At 35.2% G+C, this 15,410-nt stretch overlaps 1 protein-coding gene across 1 annotated transcript in view; it reads left to right on the forward strand.

The window, feature by feature from the left end:
• The window catches only part of LOC125059905 (cadherin-related tumor suppressor), a 102,258-nt gene extending 90,213 nt beyond the window's left edge, over window positions 1-12,045 (forward strand). Inside the window, exons 4-9 of the mRNA XM_047664593.1 lie at window positions 1-202; window positions 516-703; window positions 1,520-1,942; window positions 2,537-3,038; window positions 3,206-8,570; window positions 8,873-12,045. Of these exons, the coding sequence (XP_047520549.1) occupies window positions 1-202; window positions 516-703; window positions 1,520-1,942; window positions 2,537-3,038; window positions 3,206-8,570; window positions 8,873-11,495 (9,303 nt within the window). The 3' untranslated portion in view covers window positions 11,496-12,045. The remainder of the gene's footprint in view (window positions 203-515; window positions 704-1,519; window positions 1,943-2,536; window positions 3,039-3,205; window positions 8,571-8,872) is intronic.
• Window positions 12,046-15,410: the final 3,365 nt, after the last annotated feature.

A 15,410-nucleotide genomic window follows, 5' to 3' on the forward strand; every position in this document is an offset into this window, starting at 1 on the left:
ACACCACACTATATATTAGTGACACAGGCACAAGACAACGGACAGCCGTCACTTTCAGGAACTGTTACGATATATATAAATGTCATTGACCTTAATGACAATGCCCCTATATTTGACCCTATGAGCTTTTCCAATGAGATCCTGGAAAATGTACCGGTTGGAACCTCTGTGGTAACAGTTAGCGCCACTGATTTAGATTCAGGTAAACATTATTTTACAAAAGTTTTTAGAAATTTTTTTGAGAAAATCGAGCCTGTAATCGTATATATATATATTATATACAGGTGTGTATATATATATATTACAATTTACAAATACAAATATATTATTACTAAATATTGTCGAACGAGAAACTGCACGATTCCAACAAACGATTTGCTTGTTTTTATTTAAGCTTCTTATAAAGCGGATATTTTTCTAAGTTTGCACTGTTATTTATACAGTAAGTTATGCATCACATCATACATGTATTACAGACATTTGCAATAGAATTCATAAATTTTATAACGTTACAGGTTGGAATGGAAAATTGGCATACAGTATCACTTCAGGAGACGAAAACAGCGATTTTACTATTTCTTCCAACGGTACAATCCATACTGCAAGCCTTTTAGACCGAGAAAAGATATCCATGTACAACCTTATAGTGATTGCTAAGGATTTGGCAAAACCGCCAGAACCCCAGCTCTCATCAACTGTTCAGGTAATTTAGACTACAAACATATTTCAAAATTTGATTTTTCTAAGTACTCGTTACTTTCTCTGTTAGTCTTGAGGTTATCTGAAAAAGTCCATACGTTACATTTTCCAGTGATTTATATGTTTACCAATATATTACGAGTATATCAAACATTTTATAAAGTCCGTATTTTTCCATTTATTGTTGATTACTTCTTAGTGACTCGTAGTCGAGTAAATTTGATCTATTTTAAAATTTAATTTTTTGCCTTGATTGGCCAACAAAGTTTTTGTAAAAAGTGTCTTAATCCTTATAATAAATCATTCTTAAAAGGCCGGCTACGCACTTGCGAGCCTTCTGGCAATGTGAGTGTTCATGGGCGGCGGTATAACTTAACATCAGGTTTGCCTCCTATTACATTAAAAAAATATTCTAAAATAAAACATGTACGTGAACTACCATCTTTCAAATTGTCATAAATACATTTTAAGAGCTAAACTTAGCTTCTTCGGGGCCGTTCAAGTATGACGAAAGCACTATTGGGGGAGGGGGGTCTTTGATTTTATTATTTGATGATTACGCCAACAGTAATTATTTACTTTTTGACAAATATTACCCAAACATTGTCTATGTTTGAATACGCAATTATTTTTCAGAGCTTTGCTTACTTTTGCTGACAAGAGGAGGGGGGGGGGATAAATTGCAGTAAATCTGCTTACGTAATACTTGAATGGCCCCTTAGAAGTTTTAGACCTTAGAGTTTTTATATTCTTTTCAATATGTCAAACGAGTCGAGCGTATCTCCTACGTTTTCTATAATATTTGTCTCTGATATTCCAGGTTACGATACAATTAAAGGATGTAAACGATATGGCACCAGAGTTTTTAAGTCCTAATTCTACAGCTGTTTCCGAGAACATACCTTTAAACACTGTGATTATGACAATAAAAGCAATTGACAAAGATGAAGGAAGAAATGGATATGTTGAGTACTTCATGGATTCCGATCCAGAAATTAATGGCTACTTCTCCTTAGGCAATGTGGATGGTATCTTACGAGCTACAGGAAAACTTGATCGGGAACTAAAGTCATCTTATACGATTACCGTGAAAGCAAAAGACAGAGGAGATCCTCCACAAATTACGTCAACTAAAATTGATATCAAAATTCTTGACGAGAATGATAATAGCCCGGTGTTTGATCCAAAACAGTACAGTGCTTCAGTGCCAGAGAATGCTAGTATAGGTGCTAGTGTTTTACAAGTAAGTTATTACAAAATATATGAACTGGTTAATTCATGTAGGAACCTTATTTTCCTAGGTTATGCTAAGACACAAATACGCAAGCTTGCTGAAAAGCCCACAAAACATCAAGTTATAGCTTATCAATTTAGCGTGACTACGTATAAATTTGATAAAAACTCTTTAACGGTAAAAGTTAATTTTTCATTTGATCGGTTTTAATGACTCGACTAAACTAATAAAAAATAAAGCTAAGCCTTCTAACGGAACTCGCTAATGAACAGTTCTGTCATTTGTAAAACACAGTACATACAGTACGCGCGAAGGTAATTGCTTTTTTACTAACGCTGCTCACGTGTTAACCTTAACTACCGAATATTGGTGATATTTAATTATATTTACATTTCCTTATACTAGACATTTCAAATTCAACAGTTATAACCGCCTAGAATTGAGTTACGCACTTAGATTATTGAGCCTATCTTGGTTTTGGCTTCGATTTACTATTGATATTACTTTTATACCATTATTTATTTTATTTATTTATACCATGGATATTACTGAAGGTTATATTAATATATAGTACTATACGTAACGAATTGGTTTTGTTTTCAGGTGTCTGCAACAGATATAGATGAAGACGCAAATGGTAGAGTTAGATATTCAATAGATTATGGAGATGATAATAGAGATTTTAGTATAAGTGAAGATACAGGCATTGTACGAGTTGCAAAGAATTTGAACTTTGAGCGAAAATCTCGTTATATTCTTACGATAAGAGCGGAAGATTGTGCTAAAGATGATGTTAGATTCGATACAGCAGAACTATCAATATCATTGCAGGATATAAATGATAATCCGCCAACATTTTTAGATTCTCCTTATTTAGCTAATGTTATGGAAAATGTTATCCCACCCAACGGTGGCTTTATATTAACAGTTCATGCTTATGATGCTGATTCGCCACCTTTCAATAACCAAGTACGTTACTTTATAAAGGAAGGCGACGCAGACCTATTTAAAATTAATGCATCTTCCGGACAAATATCTTTACTGAGAACTTTGGATCGAGAGGCTCAAGATGAATATACATTATCGTTGGTTGCCATGGATACAGGTAAATAAATTTCATAGATTTACGAATGCCGTCACACTATTTATCTAAAACAGGACTGAATCACATAAACATATATTGTATTGTAGTGAAATTTAAAATATTTACCTTTGACCTAATTTATTTGAATAATAATAATTTATTAATTAAATAACATCATTTACTTTCAGGTTCACCTCCTTTGACCGGTTCGGGCACGGTGAAAGTAATTGTACAAGATGTGAACGATAATAGTCCCGATTTTGAAAGACAAGATTATAAAGCTCATATCAAAGAGAATTCACCACCAGGAACCTTTATATTAGGTCCAAAAGCAATTGATATTGATATAGAAAATAATGCTAAAATTCGTTATAGCCTTCTTGGGGATAAATCCGAACGATTTTCCATCAATTCCATGACAGGAACAATTATGACAAATGAAACTTTGGATAGAGAAGAGTGGGAAGTGTATTATTTAATTGTAATGGCTCAGGATTCATCTACGACGGACCCAAGGACAGCAACTGCCAACGTTACAATAATTGTAGATGATGAAAATGATAATACTCCGACGTTTACCCAAAAGACCTATGAAGTATTTATTTCCGAAAAAACAAAACCTAACGACTTTGTTTTTGGTGTTAAGGCTAAAGATAATGATATTGGACTAAATAAAAAAATTGTATATGATTTAAAGGGTGAACACAAGAACTTATTTAATATCAACCAGCAAACTGGCGTTATTAAAGCCAAGGAAGATCTTAGTAAATATAACGACAGATCTAGAGCATTGGCTGCTTTCAATCTTGTGATAGTTGCTACAGACAGTGGAACTGTACCGCAACAGAGTACGGCAGATTTAATCTTAATTCCAAAATCAGGTAAAAACTTTCCACAATTTACTATAACAAATAAAATGACATTCACTTTTCCTGAAGATACGCCAGAAGGCGTTTTAGTAACACGACTATCAGCAACTTCACCCAAAAAAGGTGCCCTTGGTTTATTACAATATTCTGTAGCAGGAGGTAATGTAGGGGATGCACTTAGAGTTGAGCCAATTAGTGGCGAAGTGTTTATCACTGGAAAAGGGTTTGATTATGAAACTATGCCCCTTTATGACGTATGGTTCGAAGTAAAAGATTCAGATAATCCACCTTTGAAATCATTTATAGAAATCGAAGTGAAAATTACTGATGCCAATGACAATGCTCCAGTAATTGAACAAATTTTATACAATGCAACCGTTCCGGAAGAGGAATCGCCCCCACAAACTGTAGTGAAAATAAATGCTCACGATGATGATTCGGACGAAAATGGTAGAATTAGCTTTAGGCTTTTAAATGACTATGAAGAAACATTTGTTATTGACTCATACAATGGAGAAATCTATACAAATATAGCATTAGATCGAGAATCGATACCATTTTATGAAATCATAGTAGAAGCTGTTGATCATGGCACACCTCAACTGACAGGTACTTCAACAGTTCTTGTAACAGTTTCGGATAAAAACGATAATCCTCCCAGATTTACTAGACTCTTCAGCGTGAATGTGACGGAAAATGCTGATATTGGTTCATTTGTTATTAGAGTTACGAGTTCTGATCAAGATATTGGCCCAAATGCCAACGCTACCTACAGTTTTGTTGAAAATCCGGGTGAAAAGTTTGTTATCGACTCTTTTACTGGCAATGTGACAGTAGCTCGTCCTCTAGATAGAGAAATGCAGGATGAATATATTTTAAAGGTTGCCGCAATTGATGGAGCTTGGAGATCTGAAACTCCGTTAACTATAACTATACAAGATCAAAACGATAATGCCCCGGAATTTGAATATTCCTATTATAGTTTTAATTTCCCAGAGTTACAAAAGAAAAATAGCTTCGTTGGACAAGTTATTGCTTCGGATAAAGATAAGCAAGGCCCAAACTCAATCATTTCCTATTCTTTACAACAAACTTCAGATTTGTTTTCGATTGACCCTGCAACGGGAGAGATACTAAGTAAATTTACAATGAACTATAAACGCACAATGGTATACCCTTCCCCAGAAAATTCTTATTCCGTAACCGTTGTTGCAACTGATAATGGAAAACCACCTATGTCATCTGAATGTTTAGTTACGATTAATATTGTTGACGCCAATAATAATAAACCAAAGTTTGAACCCCATGAAAAACTTGTTCCTGTTCCATACGATGCCTTGATTGGTGAAAAAATTATTAACCTAGAAGCAAAAGATACATTGGACTACGGTATCAATGCTGAAATAGAATATTATGTGTTCAGTGGTAACGGAACTGCTTACTTTACTGTGGATAAGATATCAGGATGGATCATTGTTAACAAACAATTCCACAATGTTGGACAATTTTATAATATAAAAGTAAAAGCTATTGATCGTGGAGTTCCACCCCAGCAAGATGAAACTAGTCTTATATTTGTTGTAACAGGAGAAAATATTCATAGTCCGAAATTTACAGCTCTCAGCTATCAAGTAATTGTTCCAGAAAATGAACCCATTGGATCTTCAATATTAACACTTAAAGGCAATGATGAGGATGATGGTCCTAATGGTATTGTAAGATACGAGATTTCTTCAGGAAACGAAGATAACGTCTTTAAAATTCACCCAGTGTCTGGTGTAATAAGTATTCTTCGTTCACTTGATTATGATGAAGTGCAAGAATATAGACTTAATATTACTGCAAGAGACTTAGGCTTTAAGCCAAAAGAAGCAACGGCTACGGTGACAATTATCCTGACCGATATAAATGATAATGCACCTGTATTTAATCAGACACATTATCAGGCATATTTGCCCGAAAATTCACCAATTGATACATTTATTTATGAGGTCCGGGCCAATGATATAGATTCTCCAAAGAACGCAATTATCAAGTACAAAATAAAAAATAAAATGACTGCTTTGTTTTACATAAATGAAAACACTGGAAAGATTTATTCGAAAGAAATATTTGACTATGAAGAAAAGAATACATATAAATTACAGATATTAGCGGAAAACCCAAATTCTACGATGCAAAGTATGACGGAAGTTATAGTTCAAATTACTGGTGTAAATGAGTTTTATCCAAAGTTTGTACAGCCCGTTTTTCACTTTGACGTTTCGGAATCTGCAGAAGTTGGCACAAATGTCGGAGTAATACAAGCAAGTGACCAAGACAGTGGTGAAGATGGTGTAATATATTACTTGTTTGTCGGATCTAGTAACGACAAAGGCTTTAACATTAATTCTCAAACCGGTGTTATTAGAGTTGCTCGATACTTAGATAGAGAAACACAAAATAGAGTTGTTCTAACTGTTTTGGCCAAAAACTATGGTAGTATACACGGCAACGATACTGATGAAGCTCAAGTTATAATATCAATACAAGATGGAAATGATCCTCCAGTCTTTTTACGCCATTATTATGAAACATCAATGTCCGAAGGAGCGCGTATTGGTCAAAATGTTATTCAAGTACAAGCCGTAGATAAGGATGTACGACCTCAAAACAATCAATTTAGTTACTCTATTCTGTCTGGAAATGATAACCATGATTTTAAAATTGACCCACAAAGTGGGCTGATAGAGGTTAGCAGATACCTCGATCGAGAAAAGGTGTCAACATATTCACTTATAATAGGCGCTATCGATACAGGGGTTCCACCACAAACAGGAACTGCAACAGTAAAAATAACACTTTCTGATATAAATGATAATGGACCTATTTTTGACACAGAGAACTTTGATGGTTCCGTATATGAAAATGAACCGCCTAATACAAGTATAACTACGCTCTCTGCTACAGATCCAGATTTACCACCAAATGGCGCGCCGTTTTCATATAAAATAATAGGAGGAAAACACCAGAGTTTTGTCAAAGTACACAAACATACTGGAGTATTACTTACAACTAAAAAAATTGATCGAGAACTTACTCCCTACTTAGAAATAGACATACAGATCGAAGACAGTGGAAACCCAGTCATGACATCAAATTACACAATTCAAGTAAAGGTTTTAGATAGGAATGATAACCCGCCAACACCAAGATCTGTTCATGTCTTAGTTTATGCCTTTAACAACAAAGTACCAATAGGCAAGATAGCCGATGTTAAGCCAAATGACCTAGATGTGGTAGGAGATTACAAATGTAAAATTATAAAAGAGACAACTACTGAAAATACACTTTCACTTTTAACTATACGAAGAGGATGTGATCTTTATACCAATTCTATAAAACCAGGACAAGGATATTCTTTTTCAGTCTCTGGAAATGATGGTATTCACAGAGATGTGATTTCATCAGTAAGTCTTGAGTACTTTTTATATGATAACGAAACTGTAGAGCAATCCGTCACACTCCGCATACTCAACATAACTGCCACAAATTTTTTGACACATTATTACCGTATCTTGTTAGAAATTTTAAAAGTTGGTCTAAAGAATAAGGAAGTAATTTCGATATATAGTATCAATGAATCGAAAGATAGTTTGGATTTGACCATAGCAATAAAAGAGGGTAATTCTATATGGAAAAAAGAAAATACGGAGTATCACCTGAAGTCTAAGGAGGCAGAAATAAAAAAAGTAATAAAGAAGCAACTCATAATACCCTACTTTCCTTGTTACAAAAATCCTTGCCAAAATTCAGGCATATGCAGTGATGCCATCAATGTCATAAATGATACAAAAGTAATTGAAAGTTCAGCCTTAATCATTGCCTCGCCCGCAGTGGAGCATGACTATAACTGTCTTTGTAATGATAGATTTGTGGGTAAAAACTGTGAAAAACGTCAAGATCCTTGTTCACCAAACCCATGTAAATTTGGGGGACTTTGTCGAAAACAAGGTCACGATTTCATGTGTTCATGTCCAGCTCGCCATGAAGGTAAAACTTGTGAAGTAGAAAGAGATGACGCATGTAGTAGCAATCCTTGCAAAAATGGCGGATCTTGCAAAGAAAGCTCAGATCGAACTTCATACTTCTGTTTATGTCGTCCAGGCTATCGTGGAAATCAATGTGAAGGTCTCATTGATTCATGTAGACCTAATCCGTGTTTACATGGCGGAATATGCATTAGCCTTAAACCAGGATATCAATGCAGCTGTACAAATGGTCGCTATGGGACACATTGTGAAAGCTCAACGTTTGGCTTTAATGAACTGTCATATATGCAGTTCCCAGCCTTAGATGCATCGACTAATGACATTACCTTGATATTCGCTACAACTAAAGCAGACGCCCTTCTATTGTATAACTACGGAGCACAGACGGGCGGTCGGTCAGATTTTATAGCTATAGAACTACTGGGAGGGAAACCTGTATTTTCCTTCGGAGGCGCGAGAACCTCGATTACAACTGTAGCTATTACAGATACTGAAAGAAATTTAGCCGACGGTAAATGGTATAAGTTAACTGCAACAAGAAATGGGCGAGTTATTTCACTGAGTATCGCTTCATGTACAGACCACGGCGACATATGTACAGAATGTGAGCCAGGCGACAAATCCTGCTATGATGATGCTACTGGACAAGCTGGGTTAGTATTTAAATAGTATAATCTTTATTTCATTTTATTTATTTTCCATGATGAATGAGGTTTGGATTGAATAGTTGACTTATTATTTCTCACCTTTATTTCTTGTTCGTTCGCTTCCTTTTATTAAAAAAATCAAATTATTAATGTCTAATATATAGAATGAAATTTTACTTCTAATTATTAAGATTATGTATTTTATTTTAGCAATTAATGAAATACACCAATAATCTTTCATCTTAATAGTAACATGTTATACTTCGCATGGGGAACATTGCTAATTAAAATTATTTAATTCCTTTCAGTACCCTTAACTTCAACAACGAGCCTCTTCTTATTGGTGGTTTGGAAAAGGCAGATCCTGCTTTAGAACGACCAGGTCAAATACATTCTGATGACTTTGTAGGCTGCATGCACAGTATATCAGTAAATGGCCGATTATTGAATTTAACAATTCCATTGAAAGCAAGAGGCGTTGAAGCAAATTGCGATAGATCAGAAAATGGAGCATGTTACAAGAATGACATATGTGGCAGTGGTGAATGTGTTGATCGTTGGAAAACGAATTATTGTAAATGCGGAGGTAATATAATCTCATCAGACTGCGGCTCTTCACTACAAAGTATCTCAGTTGCAGAGACTGGATTTTTATTTTACACAATTTCCGAAAAACACAGACGTATGCAACTGCTTGAATCCTTTTATGGAGGAAGCACTACGTGGGATAAAAAAACAAGTAGAAGTTATGGTAAAACTGCATCTAAAACCAATAATCCAACTAAAACTTTATCTTTCTCTTTTAAATCTCATAAACCGTTTGGTTTGCTTTTTTATGCTGCTACGGATAAGTACTATACCTTAGTTGAATTGATTGACGGAAAGGTCAGTTACACTTCAAAACAAAGTTCACTTGTGAATATGACCCAAACTGAACAACACGATGTTTCTGATGGCAACTGGCACAATGTTACGTTGTATGCCTATGGAAGGAGTATAAAATTAATCGTGGATAACAAAATTGTCGGTGAGGAGCTTGATGCTGCAAGTGTACATGATTTTCTTGATCCATACTTAACAGTTATATCATTAGGCGGTGTCAAATCAGAGTGGATATCAAATTATCAGAAATTCGAAGGTTGTCTCACAAATTTTACAGTAAATCATGAAATCCAACCATTCACAGGAAATGGAAGCATTTTTAAAGAAGTTAACCGTAAAGGAAAAGTAATATCTGGATGTCATAGTGCTTTTGGAGCAGGCTTAGCCCAAAACCCTGATCCATTAAGCATCGGGATAACACTAGTCATATCATTCTTTATCATTCTAATTGTAGCCATATTAGTTTCTTTCATAGTTTTCCGCCTTCGAAAACAGAAAAAAGAAAAGAATGGTGTTCCAAATCTAAAAAGTAATGCTGTACATTCCAAGCAAAACGGGGGACCAGCTATGCTTAATGCACCTAATTTAATCGCTGGTACAAATGACAATTTATTAAATAGAAATATGCACACTAATGAAACAAGTCTAAGCAGTTATATGTCAGAAGGTGCTGATATTATGCGAAATGTGGGTCATATTGTCGGGCCGGAGCTACTATCCAAAAAATATAAAGACCGGGAAATAATGAACCTTGATCCTCCCCGACCCCAAAGACCTGATATCATTGAAAGGGAAGTAGTAGGAAAAAGCCCAGCCCTAAGAGAGGATCATCACGTACTACCTCCAACGTCTACTAATACCTCGCATTCTCATAATCACGAGCACCCTAGTGGCATGGATTTAAATTCTGAAGTACCTGAACATTATGACCTTGAAAATGCAAGTTCTATTGCGCCGTCGGATATAGATATAGTTTACCATTATAAAGGATTTAGAGAAGCAGCTGGAGTACGGAAATACAAAGCAACTCCGCCACCGATTGCAAGCTATCACCACAAACACCAAAATCCACAGCATAGGCATTCACCACATCATTCAAGTGGTTATCCGCCCAGAGCACTCCCACAGGCTTCCCAGCCACCTCCTCAACCAAGACAACATCAAACAACTCCTCTTGCACGACTATCGCCAAGCAGTGAGCTCAGCCAACAGCCAAGGATATTAACGCTGCATGACATTTCAGGCAAACCACTGCAGAGTGCTTTGCTAGCCACAACATCTAGTTCCGGTGGTGTTGGCAAAGATGCGTTACATAGCAATAGTGAGAGAAGTTTAAATAGTCCAGTTATGTCACAGTTAAGCGGACAAAGTTCGTCAGCAGGAAGAAAAACACCTAATGTATCGGCTCAAGTGCCTCAAGTTTCTGTTGGCTCCGGAGCTGTGGGGCTAACTGCTGAGGAAATAGAGAGAATGAATGCCCGGCAGCGCACTTCAAGTTTAGTATCCACATTAGACGCTGTGTCAAGCTCTAGTGAAGCGCCTCGTAGTGGCGGAGTTAATCACCATATGTCCCATAGACACCATTCCCCACCGGTGGATAATAGGAGTTCAACAGGGTCAGACGATGAAAGTGGGAATGACAGCTTCACGTGTTCAGAAATAGAATATGATAATAATAGTTTAAGTGCCGATAAACCCGAAGATGTCAGAAGGCCTAACGTGACTAGTACCAATAATAGTAAAAAGCCGATACTGCCACCACCATATGAAAGTTTCGATTCCTCCTTTCGTGGTTCCTTAAGTACTTTAGTCGCTTCGGATGATGATATAGCGCCACACGTAGGTGCAGCTCTATACAGGCAAGCCAATGGATCTCCAGCCCCGGCAACGTTGGGTTGGGATTACCATTTGAATTGGGGACTAAACTTTGAAAGTATGATAGGCGTCTTTAAGGATATTGCTGAACTGCCAGACTCAATAAATGGACGCATTTCTTCCTCACTAAGGCTTCCGAATGGAACACCGAAACCTTCAGAAGAATATGTTTAAAAGTCTTGTAAATACCGAAATATGTACATAAATGTTACGATCTTGTATCAAGATCTCTAGACTAGTTTATCTTGCCATATCTTGTTGAATGTATTTTTGTAGGTGCTTATTTCCTAAATTTGAACCTCATTTTTCACTGTAATGTTTGTAAATATATTGTACATACTATTAATGTAGCATAAACGTGTAATTTGTATTTTTGTAGCCATATTTTGTAATTAAAAATCGGAATGAAATATAAATTATTAAATTCTACCTCTTTTCAAATATTTGTAACAAAAAAACTTGCACAACAGAAATATAAGTAATAATTTTGATTGTATTTATGAAATTAACTATAATATACATCAAATTCTAATTGGAACAATAGACTGAATTTTATTATAACTGTAATTTATACTTTGTATGTGATAGAATTGAATGTAACTATTATCAGGGATTTTAATGGTATGTTGACATAAGCCATACATGTAGTGAATTACGTGCCAAATGTTACTTCTGTTCGTAAGAATCGACTGATTTTAAATATAAATAAATGACAATAATTTAACTTGCTTTTTATTTTTCTTTCAAAAGTTTCTCTACGTAGAGTAGGCGGAAATTTATTATTATTATTTAATTTGGTTAGCTAAACTATACAAAAATGCCTACAAACCTAGTACATTAAGGTATTCAAATATTAATTGAGTTGGACTTTAAATATTTAATAATTGAAAATGGTTCAAATATATCGATTAAAATTTCATTTATTAAAAATACATCATCTATAAAATGATCAAACATTAATTATATAAATATTAATTAAGGCAAATATTGGCAGGAGATATTAGAGTGTTATGCAATGACAAACTCTACTCCAATAGCTCGGAAATTTATCAAAATCAATTCACGAGACCTGTCGCAAGAAAGTCAGCTTTTAGTGCCGAGGCATAAGACCGGCATTAACTTCCTATTAGTAGCTATTACTACATGATTGTTATTATATAATATTCTTGACGATCAGAAGGGTATTACAAAACAAATATATCGAAGAATACACGTCCCTTGCATCGAAGCCCAAGGAATGAGTGCAAAAGGAATGAGTCGATGTGAAAGGAATGGACGATCCTCCAAGTGGCATATACAGACGTAGCAAGCACGCAATTGTCTTCTGAGAATCATTTTAAAAATAGAATATTCTTTTTAAATGGTGGTAAATCCACGTTTCAGGAATGTGCGTTTGGAAAAGGTATTCATAAACTAAAGTAATAAAAGTTTTCCGATACTTACCTTATCTTCGAGCGATAACAATTTCGTTTATATGTGCTGTAAATAGTAATTACTGGTTAATTACCATTTACAGCACATATTTCAGACATTAAAGTCTTTTATATACATTCCTGGTTACTACGGATGCGAAATATAATTAAAAAATAACATTAAAATCAGTTAATTTAAATACTAAAACGATCTTAATGAAATTTATTTTGTGGAAAACTGTAGTTACGGAGGTAACTGTACGCTTATCTATATACATATAAATGTTATGTTGGTTTGTGTACGCTTCAAAAACTCAAAAAGTTGTGCACTGATCGAGCTGAAATTTTAGCATTATATACAGGATGATCAAAAAGTCATGGATTAAACGCAACTAGGGGATAGATGAGGTCATCGGCTGCAATAAATTGTTCTACGGGAGGTCCCTAAGCTCAACCCCTGCAGAGTTATAATTTATTTTGCGTTTTTATAAGAAAATTGATGTTTTTTACTATTTCTTATTCAAATTCGAAAAAAATCTACATCCTGTATCTTTTTCATAACTAGATTGGCTAGTGGATATTATGAAACTGATGAGTCCTTGCGTTAGACATACTATTTATAGTTGTTTATTGAGTTTATTAAAGATAATATTAAGTTATACGATATAATTTTTTTCAAATCATAACTTCTTGTTTACTTCGGACCTCACTGTGAAAAAAATATACTCTACCGAAAAGTGACCCTGTATTACAAGTTTTGGCGTGTCTTTGTCCTGTGCCAGATGCAGCAGTTCTTCCGAAGTCGCAGTCTCCGTTCCCTAACGTTGCGAATAAAAATATTATTCGCTTACACACAATCTGCTATTGCTGTAATAACAATGTGATTAGAAAAAGTTTATAATGATTTATAACAACATACGAAAGAGGTCATATCAAAAAACATTGTTAGGTGGCAGACACGTTCTATGCTCCTTTTGGATATCTTTATTTTACTAGGCGATCCACATTTGTGTCTCTGAATGCAATTTTTCATATACTGCCCTGCGATTCTGTAACTCACTTCACGAACTCACACAGCGGTTTTTGCATCGGCGGTCGCTCTCAAATCAGTCGTGAAGCAGTCATTTTATGATTTGGCATTCTGATAAACAATAAACTACAAGCTCCCACCTTTTCAGAATGCCAAATCATAAAATGACTGCTTCACGACTGATTTGAGAGCGACCGCCGATGCGAAAACCGCTGTGTGAGTTCGTGAAGTGAGTTACAGAATCGCAGGGCTGTAGTCATACTTACGAGCTAAGTATCAAGTCTGAACCTTCATCTGATATCCCTATTCCTTAACATATCCCACATAATGCTTAGTATGACATTGATAAAATATTCAATGTTTACGATAACAAACAGTAGAACATGTGCTTCTACATTGCCCTATATTCGCATCGTCCAGGCACGACCTGGAGCAACAAATGCAGATGACTGTAGACCGTAACGGCCTACAGGACATGTTAATAAAGCACAGACCGTGCCTGGAACGGTTCTGCAAAAAAAAATTAAATATATAAAGACGGCAAACAAAACTGAAAGAGCGGGTCACGCGAGGAATTGCGCCCCGGCTCACCCATGAATATTGTAGATAAAAATATTACCGAAGTAGCCGGGGCCGTATTTCGTGAGACGCGTAACACACAATTTGTGAACTAGTTTATTGATATTAATATAATATGTCATGTTTTTTTTGTAAAAATTTGAGAGATAGAAAAAGTCCCTGGACACAATGGCAGTAGAGTATTATTAATAATTAAAAATAATAAAAATAACGCAAGCGTTTTTTAGATCACAAATTTTTTCAATCTACAGAATCATTGAAGGCTCATAAATGTTAAATCAGATTAAACTGGTTTGACGGATTCTGTTTCATTTAATTACTTAATATTTCAGTAATCTTAGAACTAATTATCGTCAGTCCTTATAAAGATTACAAGGTAAGAATGAAATAATTTCTCTTTATCAATTGCTTGAGCCCTTGACTGTAATTATGAGGGCCACAAAACAAAAAGGTTGACTGCGATAACATCACTAAACACTGTTCTGACAATTTACATAATTTACAAAAAGTTCTTAAATACAGTGGGAACAAAAAGACAAAGCTTGATAAAGTTACTTTACTTTTTTTGCTAGGACCACTTTGTCAAATGTTTATTTGTTTATTTTCTAAATAGACTTATACTTAATGGTAAAATGGTATGGTCCCTGCAATATGCAAAACACAACGAGGCGAATTCAAATAAAAATATAAAAACGGGTTACAAAGAACAACAACTAACCTAAAACTGCAGATAAACAAAAATTTCGAATTAAAAACAAACAAACAAATCTTTGTTTGTCTTTGTTTTTGTTTGTTTGTGTCTGAAGAGGTGGGAGCTTGTAGTTTATTGTTTATCAGAATGCCAAATCATAAAATGACTGCTTCACAACTGATTTCAGAGCGACCGCCGATGCGAAAACCGCTGTGTGAGTTCGAAAAGTGAGTTACAGAATCGCAGGGCAGCATTTAGACCAATCAGACACGCGAGTCGATCCGAATTTTATTAATCACAAACGAAATGGACCATAATCGGAATAGGCCACGGTCTTTGCTACGCTTCGATAGAATGTACCAAATAACATGTTTCAG

The sequence above is a fragment of the Pieris napi genome, chromosome 20 (genome assembly GCF_905475465.1).
Source record: "Pieris napi chromosome 20, ilPieNapi1.2, whole genome shotgun sequence".
Lineage (NCBI taxonomy): Eukaryota > Metazoa > Arthropoda > Insecta > Lepidoptera > Pieridae > Pieris > Pieris napi.